We start from the raw sequence: 16,835 nt of genomic DNA, 5'->3' as shown, positions 1-16,835 counted from the left end.
AATTGAGGTATAGTGAAATGCTGTAGATCAGAGTGATGAAAACATCTAAGTCTCTTTAAAACAGCGATTTCTAAATCTTTAACTTAAATGTTATCCCAAAATAGTGTCACATGGGATACATGAGTCATCTGATAGTTTCTTTCTATCCTCCCCCCAAAAAGAGCTATGTCTTAAATGTTAAGGACTATTTCTGTTCTTTGGTTTCACAAATCAACCTGTTTATGTTTGTATCTTCTTGGGCCTTTAGTGTTTAGTGGTCCACTCTGGACTTAAATTCCTAAAGAATTAAAGAATTTAACACAGTAGAATTTACCAGTGACACAAAGGCAGAGTGACTCAGATGGGAGTTTCATTTAGCCATCTGTGAAAGGAAGGAAATAGATCATAACAGTGGCGGTAGTCATTATAGTGTTCCTATTAATATGTTAGTATATACACTAGACATTTTCACTGGGTATATTTAACTGACCTCATAGGCTGGGTTTTGAAGAATAGAGAAATCATTAATATGAACTATAGCTAGAATCATTTACCTTTGGAAACTGGCTTTCATGGAAAGAGGCCTTAGGAGCTTTATAGGTCTGAATTCAAACCCTGACTCTGTCTTTCATAAGCTTAGGAAAATTATTTCTGAAGTTTATTTAAAAGTATCTATTTTTCTGATTATAAAATAATAGAGGTGCTATAGAAAATTTAGAAATAAAAAAGAGAAAATAAAAATCACTCATTTTTTTTTTCCTATTTTAGTTCAGTATTCATGCATTGGCATGAGAAAAGGAAGAGAAAGGAAGAGGAATCTAATTTTTATTGGCATTTGAGTGCTACATTTCCAAGGAATTTTGATGTAGTTTCTTCATAATTTTTGATTTAGACAAAAATCTGCCTTCTTGGAGCTTACATTCCAATAGTGATCTTTGCAAAAACTAGAAATGGTCTTAATGTCTACCAACAGAGATTGGCTTAATATATTCCAGTTGATCTATGTCGTGGACTCTAAAGCCGATAAAAAGAAAGAGAGCAATGGTTAAGAGTGGAGGCTCTTAAGTTCATATTTTGGTATTATTCCTTATTATTGGTTATATGACTTTAACCCCTTGAAACTTCAATATCCTCATATAGTGCCTACTTCATAGGGTTTTTCTGAAGATTAAATGAAAGAGATGTAACAAATGTAACATTTTGCAAAATGTCTGGCACATTTTAAGTACTGATAAATATTGCTAGAGAAATTTTTATTTTTATGTACTGATATGGAAAGATTTCTAAGATATATTGTTAAGTATATAATGTCATGTATCAAGAAAATGTTATTGTGTGATGTCATGTGTGGACAGTAAAAAATAAGGATTTCTTACATATATGCTGCTGTATACACACCTCTTTTCTTGAAGAATACCTAAGAAAATATGAAGTGGTTACATTTGGGGAATAGGACTAGGGATTGGAGGTGTAAGAGTGATGTCTTTTGTTTTTACCTTTTTGTGAAGTTTGAATTTTTTAATGCATGCACATATTTCTTTTGTTTATTTTTTATAGATATCTTCTTTTATCAAGTTATTTTCTTTGTCTTTTCTCCATATTAAAAAAATCTATTTGCTTCTCATAGTAACTTCATCCATATAATCACAGAGCTTGAAAATAGTTCTGGAGCCAGCCCTTTGCAGATATGTTAAAAACATATTAGAGACTACTTCGAGATAAGTAAACATGTTATATATCTTGTTTAAAAATTGTTTTAAAAAAGTTCCAGTAGTAGATTTTTACCTTAGCAGTTAACACATGGGATAGTGATGATGTCAGCTAGGCATTAAGAGAAAAGGTTATACATTTAGAAATCCTCTGTGGATTCAAAGTTTACCCCCCAGCAAACATTTACTTCTTTGACAGTAATAGATTAAAAAAAGGCATACTTTATAGTCCTTTTCTAATCCGTTAGAAACCAACCATACTTGTAGATTAGTTTAATCTACAAAGCATTTGGAAAGTTCATGTACTAGGTAGTCTTTAAATTCATTCCTATTACCTACCTTTTTTCTCTCCACTCTTATACCTTCCTCTCCCTCTCTCTTCTTCCCTCCTTCCCTCTTTCCCTCCTTCCCTTTTGGAAGTTCACATCAGTTGTTTCATTGTAGCATTCTTATTACCTTTTTTGGGGGGAGGAACTATGAGTATCTCTTTATTCTCATTTTGCCACTTCAGTTTTGTAAACATTTTAAAAGCACCCGGTATGTGGTGGGCACTCTGCTAGAGGGTGCCAAGGTAATAAGATGAAGACCAGTCTTTTAATTGCTTAGTTCCTTGCAAGGACATAGATAAATAGATTTCATAACAATTTGATAAATGGTTAAGCTATTGTTCAGTTATCACAATGAGATAGTTCTTGATAGAAAAGGGCCACCAGGCAGAGTTAAAGAATATACATTTTCTTTAATGGCAGAAATTAACCTGCTTTGAGATATTTATACAGAATAAGAGGCAGTATAGCACACTCTAGTCAGAAGTGCAGTTTCCTGTCTTCCCTAATTCTTCAAGGAAGTTGCAAAGGAGAGCCTATGAAGAGTGAGAGTTTGCCAGGCCTGAGAAGCCAAATTCTTGATACATACTGTATATTTTTTCCACTAAATTTTATATTTGAGGGTTGCATCACTACTATTCCAGAAAAGCCGACTTTATAATTTATATGCTTCTTTTAAAGAGAATGTTTATAAACCGGGCTTTCCTACTGTTGAAATTGAACTTTACATCAACAAGGCCAGGTTCTTATTCCACCGTAGAAAGCAGTCAGGCTAGTCTGCAGCCTGTCTGAACTAGCCTCGTAGAAGAAACTCCATTTCTTTGAATGTATATGGATAAACACAGAGTGCTTTGAAATCACAGAGTAGTGTCTAACCTGAGTGAAACAGAACAGAAATAATCAGGCAGGGCTTTATGCAGTCTGTGTTATCCTTTTTTTTTTTCTGTAATGAAAATTTTTTTTATTTTTATTTTATTTTTTTAATATATTTTTAAATTTTAATTAGTTTCAAGTATACAGTACATTGGTTAGACATCTATATAGTTTGTAAAATGATTCCCCCAACTGCACCCTCTCTCCTAGCCTATGTATTAATGCTAATTGCATTCCCTGTGCTGTGCTCCCCACCCCCGTGACCATCCATCAGCTACGAATTTGTACTTCTTTAACCCTTCATCCCTTTCTCCCAGTCCCTCAAACCCTCCTCCCCTCTGTCCGTCACCAAATTGTCCACTATATTTGTGAGTCTGTTTTTGATTGGTTTGTTCCTTTTATTCCTTAAATTCCTCATATAAGTGAAATCATATAGTGTTTATCTTTCTCTATCTGACTTAAACATCTTCTAGGTTCATCAAAACAATATCTTTTTCCATCTCCTTCCTTTTCATATGTAGGGATCTAGTTTTCTTATTTTTTCAGCCACTCTGTCTTTTGGTTGGAGCACTTAATTCTTTTCCATTTGAGGTACCTATTGATAGGAATGTAGTTGTTACCATTCTTTATTCCTGTTTTTGATACTTTGTTTTTCCTCTTAAAGAAGTCCCTCCAATATTTCCTATAATTCTGGCTTGGTGGTGATAAATTCCTTTAGCTTATTTTTGTCTGGGAAGCCCTTTGTCCATCAGCTCTAAATCATGGCTTTGCTGGATAAATTACTCTTGGTTGTATGTCCTGGGTCTTCATCCTGTTGAATATTTTTTGCCAGGCCCTTCTGTTCTGCATAGTTTCTTTTGAGAAGTCAGCTGCCAGTAGTATAGGTGTTCCCTTATATGTAATTATTTTTTTTCTCTTGCTGCTTTTAATATTCTTTCTTTGTATTTAACCTTTGGCATTTTAATTATGATGCATCTTGCTGTGGGCCTCTTTGGATCCCTGATTTTTGGAATTCTCTGAGCTTCCTGGGGTTTTATGTCCATTTCCTTCACCAGGTTAGGGAAGTTTTCCATCATTATTTTTTCAAACAGCTGTTCAACATCTTGATTTTCTTCACTTACACCCATCAGAAGAATCTTTGGACCCTTAATAGTATCCCATATCCTCCTTAAATTATTTTTATAGTCATGGCATCTTTTTTCTTGCCATTCTGATTGAGTGTACTGATTGGCCGTCCTGTCCTCTAGATAGGGCATGTGATCTTTATTTACTTTGTTTATTCCATTTAATATACTTCTCATCTCAGATAATGTGTTCTTTATTTTAGACTGGTTCCCTTTTATAATTTCTACTTCCATTTTTATGTTTTTTATGTCTTTGTTGAAGTTCTCACTGAATTTATCTGCACTTACCAAAAGTTCATTGAGCACCTTATAACCAGTGTTTTGAACTCTGTACCTGTTAGATTACTTGACTCCATTATATCTGGATCTCTGTTCTTTTCTGTCATATGGTTTCTGCTTCTTTGTCTTCCCATTTTGGCTGCCTTTCCGTTTCTGTTTCTTTGTACGAAGCAAAGCTCTTAAGACTCCCGGTCTTATTAGTGTGGATTTGTGAAGTAAGTGTCCAGTGGCACAGTCCTGAGAGGGGTTCAGCTGCAGGTCAAATTTAGCCCAAGCCTCTAAACCTTTGGGGCCACCTGTTAAGATTCAGCAAGAAATCCACAGATACTGTGCTTATAGTTGCCTGAAAAGGCCACACAAGAAACTGAGGTTAGCTGCCTCCAACAGTGTGAGTCTCAGGAAAGAGCATCTGACTCGCTGAGGATGCACCTGGATGTGGCTTGGGTGGGGCCACGAGTTGAGAGAGGCGGGGTTTCAGGGAATCCTCTGGGCCGAGTGACCTCTGTCATCCAGTTTGATGACATCACAACTATGGCAGCCCTGTGTCCAGTGCACTGGTACGGGGGAGGGCTCAACAGGGAACAATGGATACTGCGGACACTTCTGTACCAAACAAGTCTCGCCTTGGCCCTCACTCCGAAAATGTCTCCCTGTAAGTCCCTGGTACCCCCTGTGCGCAGCTGAATTGGCACTGGTTCTCAGAGTGAGCAGGTCCGTCACCGTGAAAATCTGCTTGCAGACGCGGCCCCTTTAAGAGGCGTCTGTATGATCAAAACACTTAACAAAATCAGTATAGAAGGAAAGAACCTTGACATAATACAGGCCAAATATGACAAGCCCTCAGCCAACATTATACTTAATGGTGAAAAACTAAAAACCTTCCTTCTATGATCAGGAACAAGGCAAGGCTGTCCACTATTGCCACTGTTATTCAATATAACATTAAAGATCCAGGCAAGAGAAAGATATAAAAGGCATCCAGATAGGAAGCGAAGAAGTCAAACTGTCACTATTTGCAGGTAACATGATTCTCTCTATAGAAAACCCTAAGAACTCCACAAGAACACTACTAGAAACAATAAGCAAATACAGTAAAGTCTCTGGATACAAAATCAACGTTCAAAAATCCATAGCATTCTTATACTCAAATAACAAAGTGTCAGAAAAAGAAATTGAAAAAATAATTCCTTTTGCAATTGCAACAAAAAAAATAAAATACCTAAGAATAAATCTAACGAAACATATGAAGGACCTATGTGATGAAAACTATAAGACTCTATTAAAAGAAATCGAAGAAGATACAAGGAAATGGAAAGATATTCTGTGTTCTTGAGTTGAAAGAATCAACATAGTTAAAATGACTTTATTACCTAAAGCATTATACAGATTTAATGCAATCCCCATCAAAATCTCATCAGCATTTTTTAAAGAAATGGAACAAAAAAAAATCATCAGATTTGTATGGAATCACAAAAGACCCCGAATTTTCAAAGCCATCCTGAGAAAAAAGAATGAGACTGGAGGCATCATTCTGCTCAACTTCAAGTTATACTACAAAGTGACAGTAATCAAAACAGCATGGTATTGGCAGAAAAATAGACACATGGACCAGTGGAACAGAATCAAGAGTCCAGAAATAAACCCATATTTATATGGGCAAATAATGTTTGCCAAAAATGCCAAAAATATACAGTGGAGAAAGGGAAGCCTCTTTAATAGTGGTTCTGGCAAAATTGGAAAGCCACATGCAAAAGAATGAAACTAGACTGTTATCTATCACCATACACCAAAATTAACTCAAAATGGATTAAGTACCTGAATATTCTTAATCCATTTTATTGTTTCAATAAAATGCATAGAAGAAAACATAGGAACTAAACTCACAGACCTTGGGCTTAAAGAGGATTTCATGAATTTGACCTCAAAGGCAAAGGAAGTAAAAGCAAAAATAAATGAATGGGACTACATCAAACTAAAAAGCTTCTGCTCAGCAAAAGAAACTGTCAACAAGGTAAAGAGACAACCATCCAAATGGGAAAATATATTTGCAAGCAACATCTCTGATAAGGGCCTAATATCCAAAATATACAAAGAACTCATACGACTCAATAACAACAAAAAACCCAAATGATCCAATCAAAAAATGGGCAGAGAACTTGAACAGACAACTTCTCCCTATCTCCCTAGAGGACATACAAATGGCCAAGAAATATATGAAGAGATGCTCAACATCGCTAGTTATTAGGGAAATGCAAATCGAAACCACAATGAGATACCATCTCACACCTGTTACAATGGCTATAATCAACAAGACAAGTAATAACAAATATTGGGGAGGATGTGGAGAAATGAGAACCCTCATACACTGCTGGTGGGACTGCAAATTGGTACAACCACTATGGAAAACAGTATGGAGTTTCCTCAAAAAACTAAGAATTGACCTGCTGTATGATCAAGCAATCCCTCTACTGGGTATTTACCCCGAGACTTGAAAACTCATATCTGAAAAAATATTTGCACACTGATGTTCATAGCAGCATTATTCACGGTGGCCAGGACATAGAAACAACCAAAGTGTCTTATGATAGATGATTGGCTAAAGAAGCTGTGATACATATATACAATGGAATATTAGCCATAAGAAGAGATGAAAGACTGCCATTTGCAACAACATGGATGGACCTTGAAATAATCATACTAAGCAAAATAAGCCAGACAGAAAAGGTTGAAAATCACATGATATCACATATGTGGGCTATAAACCTAAAAGCAACAAATGATCAGGACAAACAGAGACTCATGGACATGGACAATGGAGTAGTAGTTACCAGAATGGTTGGGGGAGGGAGGAAGGGGAAAAAATGTTAAAAAAAATTATATAGACTATGAAAAAAATAATACACTGGCATTAAAAAAAAAAAAAAAAGAGAGGCGTCTGCCGCTGCCGCATCCTCTGTCTCACTCAACTGCTCAGGACCGGAGAGCCCCGCGTCCTCACCCCGTCCTACCTTCTGCCGTTGCAAGGTACTTTCTTGGATTTCTCCGTAGTTGTGTGGCTTGTTCATCTAGATCTCAGGCAATTTTTCCTTGCTGCTGCTCCTTGTTTCCGTCACAACTTTGATTTGGTAGCCAGAGGGATGAACAGAGCCTCTATCATCTATGCCATTTTTTTCTCTCTGTGATATACCTCTTGAAGGATATTTGCCTCATCTGTACTTCATATTTAATTTAGTAGTTTTCCCCATTCAGGCAGAATAATAATAATTGAACTGTTCAGGCTAAATTACAGACATCGTTTGCATCCCTATAAGGACATTTCTCTGCATTATTATAATACTGTTTTTACATATTAAAAACAAGAGCAGTAATTCTTAATTATGTAATGCTCTCTTCAAATTTCTCATCCCCAAAAATGTTTTTTTATAGCTGGTTTGTTCAAAGCAGAATCCAAGAACCATTCATTGCATTCAATTATAAGACTTTCTTTCTCTTTTAAATAGACTTTGTTCTTTAGTCTTAAGTCTTTTTTTAAGCTAAAGCTTAGCTCGCTCGCCCATTCTCATGCTTACACTCCCTCTTTCTCCTTCCCTCCCCCTCCGTCTCTCCCCCTCCCTTTACCCCTCTTTCCTTGACTTGTTGCAGAGACTTGCCGTATAGAATGACCTGCCTTCTGGTTTTAGTTTGTTTCCTTTGGTGTTAACTTGTTACACTCTTCTGTGTGTTTTCTGTAAACTGGATGTTAGATGTGCAGGTTTGATTCAATTCAGGTTAAACATTTTAGCAAAAATATTTAATAGGTGATACAGTGTTGCATTACTTTATTCTTTTATTTTGTTTCTCTTTATCTTTAATGGTAGAACTCTGATTCAACCCATCAGTCACCAGTCTTCCACTTGGGTAGTCACAGCACTGGAGTATCAGCTGCTTTTGTCCTTTTTCTCTTAGGGATTTTTAGCTAGCCCTTTTTTGCCTTGTCTTTTATATACTTACCCTTATCTGGTATATTCCATGCTATATTCCCTTATCCTTCACTCCTTCCCTGACTTCTATCTTAGATATAAACACTGCCAGTTTCAAGAGATCTCATTCTCTTTATTTGACATACTATATATATTGCAGCTATTTGTGTGTGTGTGTGTGTGCGTGTGCGTGCGTGCGTGTGTGTGACCTTATAGAAGTAGCCCAGCAAAACTATTTTAATCTAAATTCTCCTCACTCACTTTTACTCAGGTTTTGCTTCTGGCCCCATGAAGAATGACTAGAGATAAGAGAGGCCCAGATTGGCCTGTCATCCTTGGGTCATACTGGAAATCGTGGTTTGATGGGGCATCTGAAAGTGGGAGGAGGCTAGAGGAAAAGTTAAATACATCATAATTTTCCCTCAGGATGTAGGTCCTTTAATGGCTATTTCCAACATCCTATGGTGAATGACCTTAGCGAGAGTGCTTTATTTTGTGAAAACTCTAATGCATGTTGACACAGTGAGGGAGCGAGTAGAAACGAAAAGAGTTGATAAGGAGAGAAATAGGTCACATATTGGATCATGTTCTTTTGGGAGGAGAAAAAGATATTCTCTTATTATAATTTAGGAGCTTAAGTAATTATGAGATTTTTGACCTACTCTTCTTTGATATAAATAACTTATTAGAAATAAAAAAGACTTCCTTATATTACTTTACTGTATAAGCTATCACTAGGTGTAGGAAATTGTTTTTGGAAAAAGTAATCTATGATAAAGGATTTTAACTGTTATCAGAAACTATATTCATTACATTGCTTATCTTGCATACTTTGGACTGTAGTATGGTTAAGAGATACTGTTTTTTATTTGGGAAAATTTCCTTACTACCATTTAATAAAATCTTTTCATGTAGAGGATCTCAGTGTAAACACATCCTTTGTCTGGATTGCATATTTTTATTGCTGATATAGCTCAGTTTGGAAATGGTTCTTATTTTCAATTATTACCAATTTTTTTGAGGGGGAGAAATTATGTTATGTAGAAATAAGACAAATATTTGTAACATGAGGAATATCTTTTGTATGTCTTTTATTAAACTAAAGATTGTTTCTTTTTGAAGTAGTCATATTTCATTCATTTAAAATTTCACTTTTTAACATCTTAAATCAGGGTATATCTTCCAATTAATTGATAGTGTGATGTGAATTGGCAAGGTTTTTCTTTCTTAGCTGTACATGACGGAATGGCACCTCTTAATAATCAGTGACGTCATGAATTTGATGAAATACAGCAGTTTACAATTCAGATTACTCATGGTGTAGCCTCAGAAACAGTGAGGTAGTGCTGAGGTTGGTAGATCAAGTTGAGTAGCACTGGGGAGGATAGACATAGAATATTTGTTCTTTGCTTCTCTTTTTAAAGACTCTTACATATTCTCATCTCCATCTTTACAAAAGGATCAGGAGATTTTAAGGCCTTTAAATTAAACATAATAATGAATGCTCATAATATATAAGTTTCATTAAAAGACCTGACTGGAGTCCTAAAGAAATGAATGTTCCTATCTTTTCACATCTAGAAGCTTTACAGAATTTGCTCTTTGCCCTCTCTGCAATCTGTTTTGCCTTTTCTAAAATATCACAAAGTTGAAATCATACAGTATGTAGCCTTTTAATATTGGCTTTTTGCACTTAGCAGTATTCTTTTAAGGTTCTTCTATGTCTTTTTCTGGCTTGATAGCACATTACTTTTTATTGCCGAATAATAATCCATTGTATGGATGTACCACAGTTTGTTTATCTATCTACCTATTGAAGGACATTTTGGTTGCTTCCAAGTTTTGGCAATATGAATAACAAATTAGTCTTTTAGAAAACACAAATATGATTTAAAGTACTTTAAGTTACCCATAAAAAAGAATTGAGCTAATTCAGTATATTGAGCTTAAAAGAATGATAACTCTTTTACCTTTGTGTCACCAATTTCTGATTGAGTAGTCTGCTCGGAATGATGCCCAGTAGATGTGTGTGGAGTGATTGAATATGAAAAAAAGCGAAGAGGTACAGAAGAGAAGAAGGCAGGGAACATTATATAAAAAATCTGGATAATTTTTAGAAAATGAGATTGCTTAGAAATTCAGCTAGAAATTCTAATGGGGACCAAGATGTTCAGTGCTCTAATTCACATATCAGCTTGACGACACTTCAGAACAAAAGTATCATCAAGTTGGCCCAGAAACCAGGCCATGAGGCCTGTTTCACTTTATGTGCAATGGAATGATAGGAAGAAAGTAGGGTTTATGTTTTGGAAAAGAGTGAAAGAACAGAAGGCAAGTATTATAAAATAGCCAGTTGATTAGCATCGGGTTGAGGTTAGATATCGACATTAGGAAAATAATTGCACAAAATCTGTGGATAGCGGTCTTTATTTTGTATTCTTGAGTTATATTATTTTCTTAATAAAAATATTACTAACGTGAGGAAGTTGTTTACTTACTGGATTTAGGATTCACTGAATATTTTAGTTTATACTTCTGTGGAATTTAAGGAATATAGAGATTAATGAGCTATAAAGTCATTTGAATATCTAAAATATTTTTGTTTTAGAAATGCTGGTTAAGTAAGTTTATAATACTCATAGGTCCCTAGCTTGAAATTATGGAACTTCTAAACATTCCTGATTTAAGTAAAGACTTAACTTATTTTTAGTTGTGATGAGCCAAGAAATTTATATGGAGGTCTTGGTATTTGAATTTTACCCTTAAAACTAGTTAAGAATTGAATTTGTGGCTACGGAAATAAAAAAGCATTCTAGGAAGCAATTTATGTTCAATGACAAGAATTTGGGAAAGAATATTTAAGTCTAGAAAGGTGAAAATAGTCAGATTATAGAAAAGCATTAATGCCAGAGTATAAGGACTTTTTTTTTATTAGATAAAAACAGAATAGTTTTCTGGAGTATGAATGAGGAGCTAGTAATATTAGGGAAAAAGTAGAGCTTTTTCCATCCTAATTCTTATATGTTGATTTGTTTCTAAAGTATTTTAAAATTAAATTTATATCTTTAAAATGGGTACACTTTAATATATATATCTTCTTATAACTTCCAGCTCTATCATAAGCCAAAATATATTCCCTGAAATGCTACACACACACTCACACACACATACCCCTTATGTAAGTCACTCTTGTATCCTACATCAGAGTTATAAAGATGTTCTGTAATTATAAGCAGTATTTACTGATATCTTATAAATTTATAGCCTTATTGATATGCTGAAGTTTTGATGTTCTTTAAATGATTCTTTAACATACTTACCTTCCTCTCATTTTAAACCTAGGTTGTTTTCTTTTTAAAAATAATATATTTGCTTTCTTTGTTATAGAACTGTGGCTGCTGAAGTTAGGAAGCAGATCTCTGGACAATACAGTGGTTCTCCCCAGCTGCTCAAAAACCTCAACATTGTTGGCAATATATCTCATCATACCACAGTAAGTAGCATATTTAAAATATGGTATGCTACTGGTATATTACTGACTAGGCCATGAAAAAATAGTGGAAAGATAAGAGCCAGTAGATTGAGTTACCCCCCACACCCCCAATAATCTTATTCGTTACCTCGCTCTTTCCTGAAATTTGAGTTAGAGGAGAGTGTTAAGAGTTGTTATAGAAATGTTGATTTCTTAGTCAGTTCTGAAACTATATTCAGGATTTAATCAACTCTGCAATTTTAACTGTTTTTGTGGCATTGACTTGTTGAGGAAATTGGACTAGTTGTCAGAGAATTTCTTGCCTTTTGATTTTATGTTTGCTTCCTTGTAATCTTATTTTTCTATCCCTTGTACTTCCTGTAACTGATTCTGCTTCAACTTTTTTGAAATTTCTTCCTTGTAGACTTGTTTTTCTATCTTCTGTATTTCCTGTAACTGATTAGATCCTAGTTCAACTTTTTTTTTAAAAAAGTTTTATAGAGATTTAATTCACATACCATACAAGTCACCCATTTAATTTACAATAATTGGATTTAATATATTCACAGATATGTGCAGTCATTGCCTCAGTCAATTTGGAGTATTTTTATCACCTCAAAAAGAAACTCTTTAACTAGCACCCTGTTATTCCCTCCCCCTAGCCCCAAACAACCACTAATTGAATACCAGAAGTTTTTATGGCACACTGAAAAGGACTGAGAGATCTTAACATTAAACATGTCAGCTAAAATTCCACCACAGTGGTTGCTAAAGTGAGACAAGTTCTTATACTGCCTATGACAGATTCTGTACTCTTCACTATTGCTTCTCTTTGTCATCTTCTAATCCTGCTTACTCTCCAGTTACTCACTCTCTCATGAAATCATGTTGCAGTCTCCTTCCTTGGGTCAGTAAATACAGGATCTTTCTTTGGAGTCTTGCAAAGTAATTTATAGTTGTAAGCAGCTCATCACTCCATCGTAAGACTAACCTAGGCAGCTGTCTCCCATGGGCATCAGAGAGAATGGACACAGTTCGTAGCAAAAATAAATTTGTTTCCTTGATCCAGGTCTAGCTAACAGTATATCTAGAAAGCCAGTGACCGGCGAAAATTTGGAAAACAGATAATTTATTCTCTATATGATTTAGTTTTTTTAAGAGAATGTCATAGTTTCCTCTCTTACCCTAACACTCTTGATATGGTTGGTCATATTTTGAGGAAAGATTAATTTTGAATTAGACATATGTAAGGACTCCCAGCCTTTGTCATTATTTTCATTGAGTTTTCATTTGCGATACTTTGAATCCTAAAAGGTATACTGCCCCAAAGATAATACGTAAGTGGAGAAGCACTGACTGAAAACGTTTTTTTAAAATGTTCACTTAAAAATATTTTGTGTCTCTCTGCCTGTCTGTCTATCATCTTGTGGTAGAATATACCTAACATAAAATTTACCATTTTATTCATTTCTAAATGTGTAATTCAGTGGCATTAAGTATATTTAGTTTTATATAACCATCACCACTATCCATTTCTAGAACTTTTTTATTGTCCCAAACTGAAAAAACCGATACCCATTAAACAATACCTCCCTATTTCCCCCTCTCCTCAATCCCTGGTAACCTCTGTTCTGTTTTCTGTCTCTATGAATTTTTCTGTTCTATGTACCTCATATAAGTGGAATTGTACAATATTTGTCTTTTTGTGTCTGGCTTATTTCACTCAGCATATCGTCTTCAAAGTTTATCCATGTTGTAACGTGTTAGAATGTTATTCCTTTTTAAGCCTGAATAACATGTCATTGCATATGTGTACTGCATTTTGTTTATCTGTTCATCTGTCGATAGACATTGGATTGTTTCCATCTTTTGGCTGTTGGTAATAATGCTGCTATGAACATGAGTGTACAAAATCTGAGTCTCTATTTCGGTTTTGGGGTGTTATACCTAGAAGGGAAATTGGTGGATTATATGGTTACTTTATTTATTTATTTTTTTTGGAACTACCAAACTGTTTTGCACAGTAGCTGCACCATTTTACATTCCCACAAGGAATGCACAAGACTTCTGATTTCACCATATCCTCTCTTATACTTGTTTTCTATTTTAAAAAAACAATAGCCATTATTATGGGTATGGAGTAGTATCTCGTGTTTTTAATTTGCAATCCTTCATCTCACAAGTTTTGTTATGTTGTATTTCCATTTAGTTTGATGTATTTTTTAAATTTCACTTTTCAGATTTCTTCTATGACTCATGGATTATTTGTAAGTGTATTGTTTCACATCCAAGTGTTTGGAGATTTTCCTGTTATCTTTCTGTTCCTAACTTCTAGTTTGATTACATTATTGTTAGAGAATACACTGTATAATGTCAGTTCTTTAAATTTGTTGAGGTTTGTTTTATGGGTCAGGATATGGTCTAGCTTGGTACATACTTTTTTTGGCCTAACTTTGAAGAGTGTTTATTCTTTTGTCATTGAGTGGACTGTTCTATAAATGTCAGTTAGCTCCTGCTAGTTAATGGTGCCTTTGAGTTTTATGGTATTCTTGTTGATTCTGTGTGATCATCTTTTAGTAGTTGAGATGTCTTGACATCTCTAGCTATAACTGTAGATATGTTTGTTTCTCTTTTTAGTTCTATTGGTTTTTGCTTAATTTATAGCTCCATTGTTTAGTACATACACATGTAAGATTGCTATTTTTTCTTGTTGAATCACACCTGTTATCATCAGGTAATGTCTCTCTTTATATAGTACTTTTCTTTGCTCCGAAGTCTACTTTATCTATTATTAATATAACCACTTCTGGTTTCTCTTGATTAATGTATGTATATCTTTTTTTCATCCTTTTATTTTTGACCTCTTTATACTATCTTATTTGAAGTGAGTTTTTGGTATACCAAATATGTAGGTCATATTTTTAAATTTATTTTGCTAATCTATCTTTTCTTTGTTTTTTTTTTTTGAGAAAACTATATTGTTTAACTATAATATTATTGTTCTGCTAAGGCTTTTATCTGCCATTTTCATTTTTGTTTGTTGTATGTTTTTTGTTTCTCTGTTTTCTTTTTCTTGCCTTCCTGTGAGTTACCTGACCAATTTTTAGAATTTCATTTTGATTTATTTATACTGTTGTTGAGTGCATACCTTTATATAGCCTTTTTAGTGGTTGCTTAAGGCATTATATATATATAATGCCATATCGCATGACTGATATCAACATTTTACCCATTTGAATGAAGTGTAGAAATCTTATGTATCTTTTTGTCCCTTTACCCTCTAGGTATTATATTAATAGATATATATAATATTATTCATGGGTTTTCCTCTTATAATAATAATATTATATATATCTATAATATTATTATTGTAAGATATATATAATATTATAATATAATATTATATATATCTATTAATATAATACCCTCTAGGTATTATATTAATAGATATATATAATATTATATTATATCTATTAATATAATACCTAGAGGGTAAAGGGACAAATACTTGCCCCAGCAGTAAGGGTAAGGGGTGCCTTATTACTGCTGCATGGGAGTAGATGTCCACATTCCCTATGTGGTCTCCAGTGACACTGGGAGTGGGGGACTCATTATCTCCTAGTAGGTATGAAAATCTAAGCTCCCCACTCTAACTTTTCTGACACCACACTGGTGGGAGTGTTGGGATGCCTTGTTATGGTTTGGTGAGGGTGAAGTCTAGTTCCCTCTTGGCCTTTGCTTGTGTACATATGACCAGGACCACAGTTTTTCATGTGGTGCCTAGCTGGAATAGAGCAATTATTGTCTAAAAGTTTCTGTTGCAGTAGATTGCCTGCCTGTTTCTTGGTCCTTTTGGCTGTGGAGAACAGGCTTTTTTTTTTTTACACCCTGTACCTTTCCTTGGTGTTTTTGGGTAGCGGGCTTGCCTAGTTCCAAGTCTGGAGTATGTAAGGAGAAGAGAAATTTTAGATAATTCACTTTTGTGCCATTCCTTGGGTCCCAAAGCCCCTGCTTATCTGCCCTTTTCTCTACCTCTTTTCGGAATCTTATGTTTATTTTATAATGCCCCAGGTTTCTGGTTGTAATTAGTGGGAAGAATAGGGATAATTATGTCTACTCCATAATCCCATAATCCCATAAGTAAAAGCTCCCCCTAGTGACTTTTGATGTTGAGCACTTTTTCACATGCTAACTGGCCATTCATTTTCCCCCCATATAGATATCCAGTTGTTCTAGCAATAATGGTTGAGAAAGATTTCCTTTTCTCCATTGAATTGACTCTTTTCCTCTATTAAGAACATTATGACAGTGTATTATGTACTTGATGGAATAGGTAAAATAGAATACTTATAAGAGGAAAACCCATGAATTTTAGAGCTTAAGGATCCAGTTTTAAGTTTCGCTCTATCATTTTGTGGCTCTTTTATTTTCAGAAGTTGTTGAATTCTTTGAGCACAAATGCCTTTATTTGTAGAATTAAACTAGCAATCATCTCTAACATAGAGGTTAGAGGAGGTTTAAAGAGAGAACACAATGATAAATAATAATAACTGCTATCTTTTGAGTGTTTATAATGTGCTGGTCATTCATTATTTTACTTAATATCTTTAAAATGTTGCTCTATCTTTTACTAGTTGTTCAGTCCAAAGAAGCATAGACTGAAGCACCTTCTTTTTAATAACACATACCCACAAAGAGGCGCAGGTCTCTGTGTTTTTACCCAGTTGAACATCTTGAGAAATAGTATGTTTTTATTTTGATTGGTCCACATCTGCACATTTGTTATATAATTCTTCATAGTTTTGCCTGAATATGTCTAATTCAAGATGTCTTACTAAAAAGTATATTTTTAGCTTGGCTAAGGAATGCCATGAATATTCTATTATTGCTAATAGGTATTTTTAATAGGGTCTGTGTACTAGTTTCCATTGGCTGCTGTAGAAAATTAGCACAAATTGGGTGGCTTAAAACAAAAGAAATTTATTTTCTCACAGTGCTAAAGTTCAGAAGTCTAAAATCAGCCCCAGTGGGATGAAATCAGGGCTTTGGCAAGGTCAAACTCTCTTTGGAGGCTCTAGGAGAGAATTAGTTCTTTGCCTCTTCCAGATTCTGAA

General features: G+C 34.6%; 1 protein-coding gene across 9 annotated transcripts in view; it reads left to right on the top strand.

Annotated features, from left to right (window-relative positions):
• The window catches only part of DOCK7 (dedicator of cytokinesis 7), a 171,572-nt gene that overhangs the window by 11,145 nt on the left and 143,592 nt on the right, over positions 1-16,835 (top strand). For all 9 annotated transcript variants that reach the window (XM_039888091.1, XM_039888081.1, XM_039888063.1 and 6 more), the window contains exon 2: positions 11,637-11,742. In XM_039888091.1, coding sequence (XP_039744025.1) covers positions 11,637-11,742 — 106 coding nt within the window. The remainder of the gene's footprint in view (positions 1-11,636; positions 11,743-16,835) is intronic.

The sequence above is a fragment of the Pteropus medius genome, unplaced genomic scaffold (genome assembly GCF_902729225.1).
Source record: "Pteropus medius unplaced genomic scaffold, Ma_sr-lr_union100, whole genome shotgun sequence".
NCBI classification, from domain to species: Eukaryota; Metazoa; Chordata; class Mammalia; order Chiroptera; family Pteropodidae; genus Pteropus; species Pteropus medius.
This window is presented reverse-complemented; position numbering and strand designations above follow the sequence as displayed.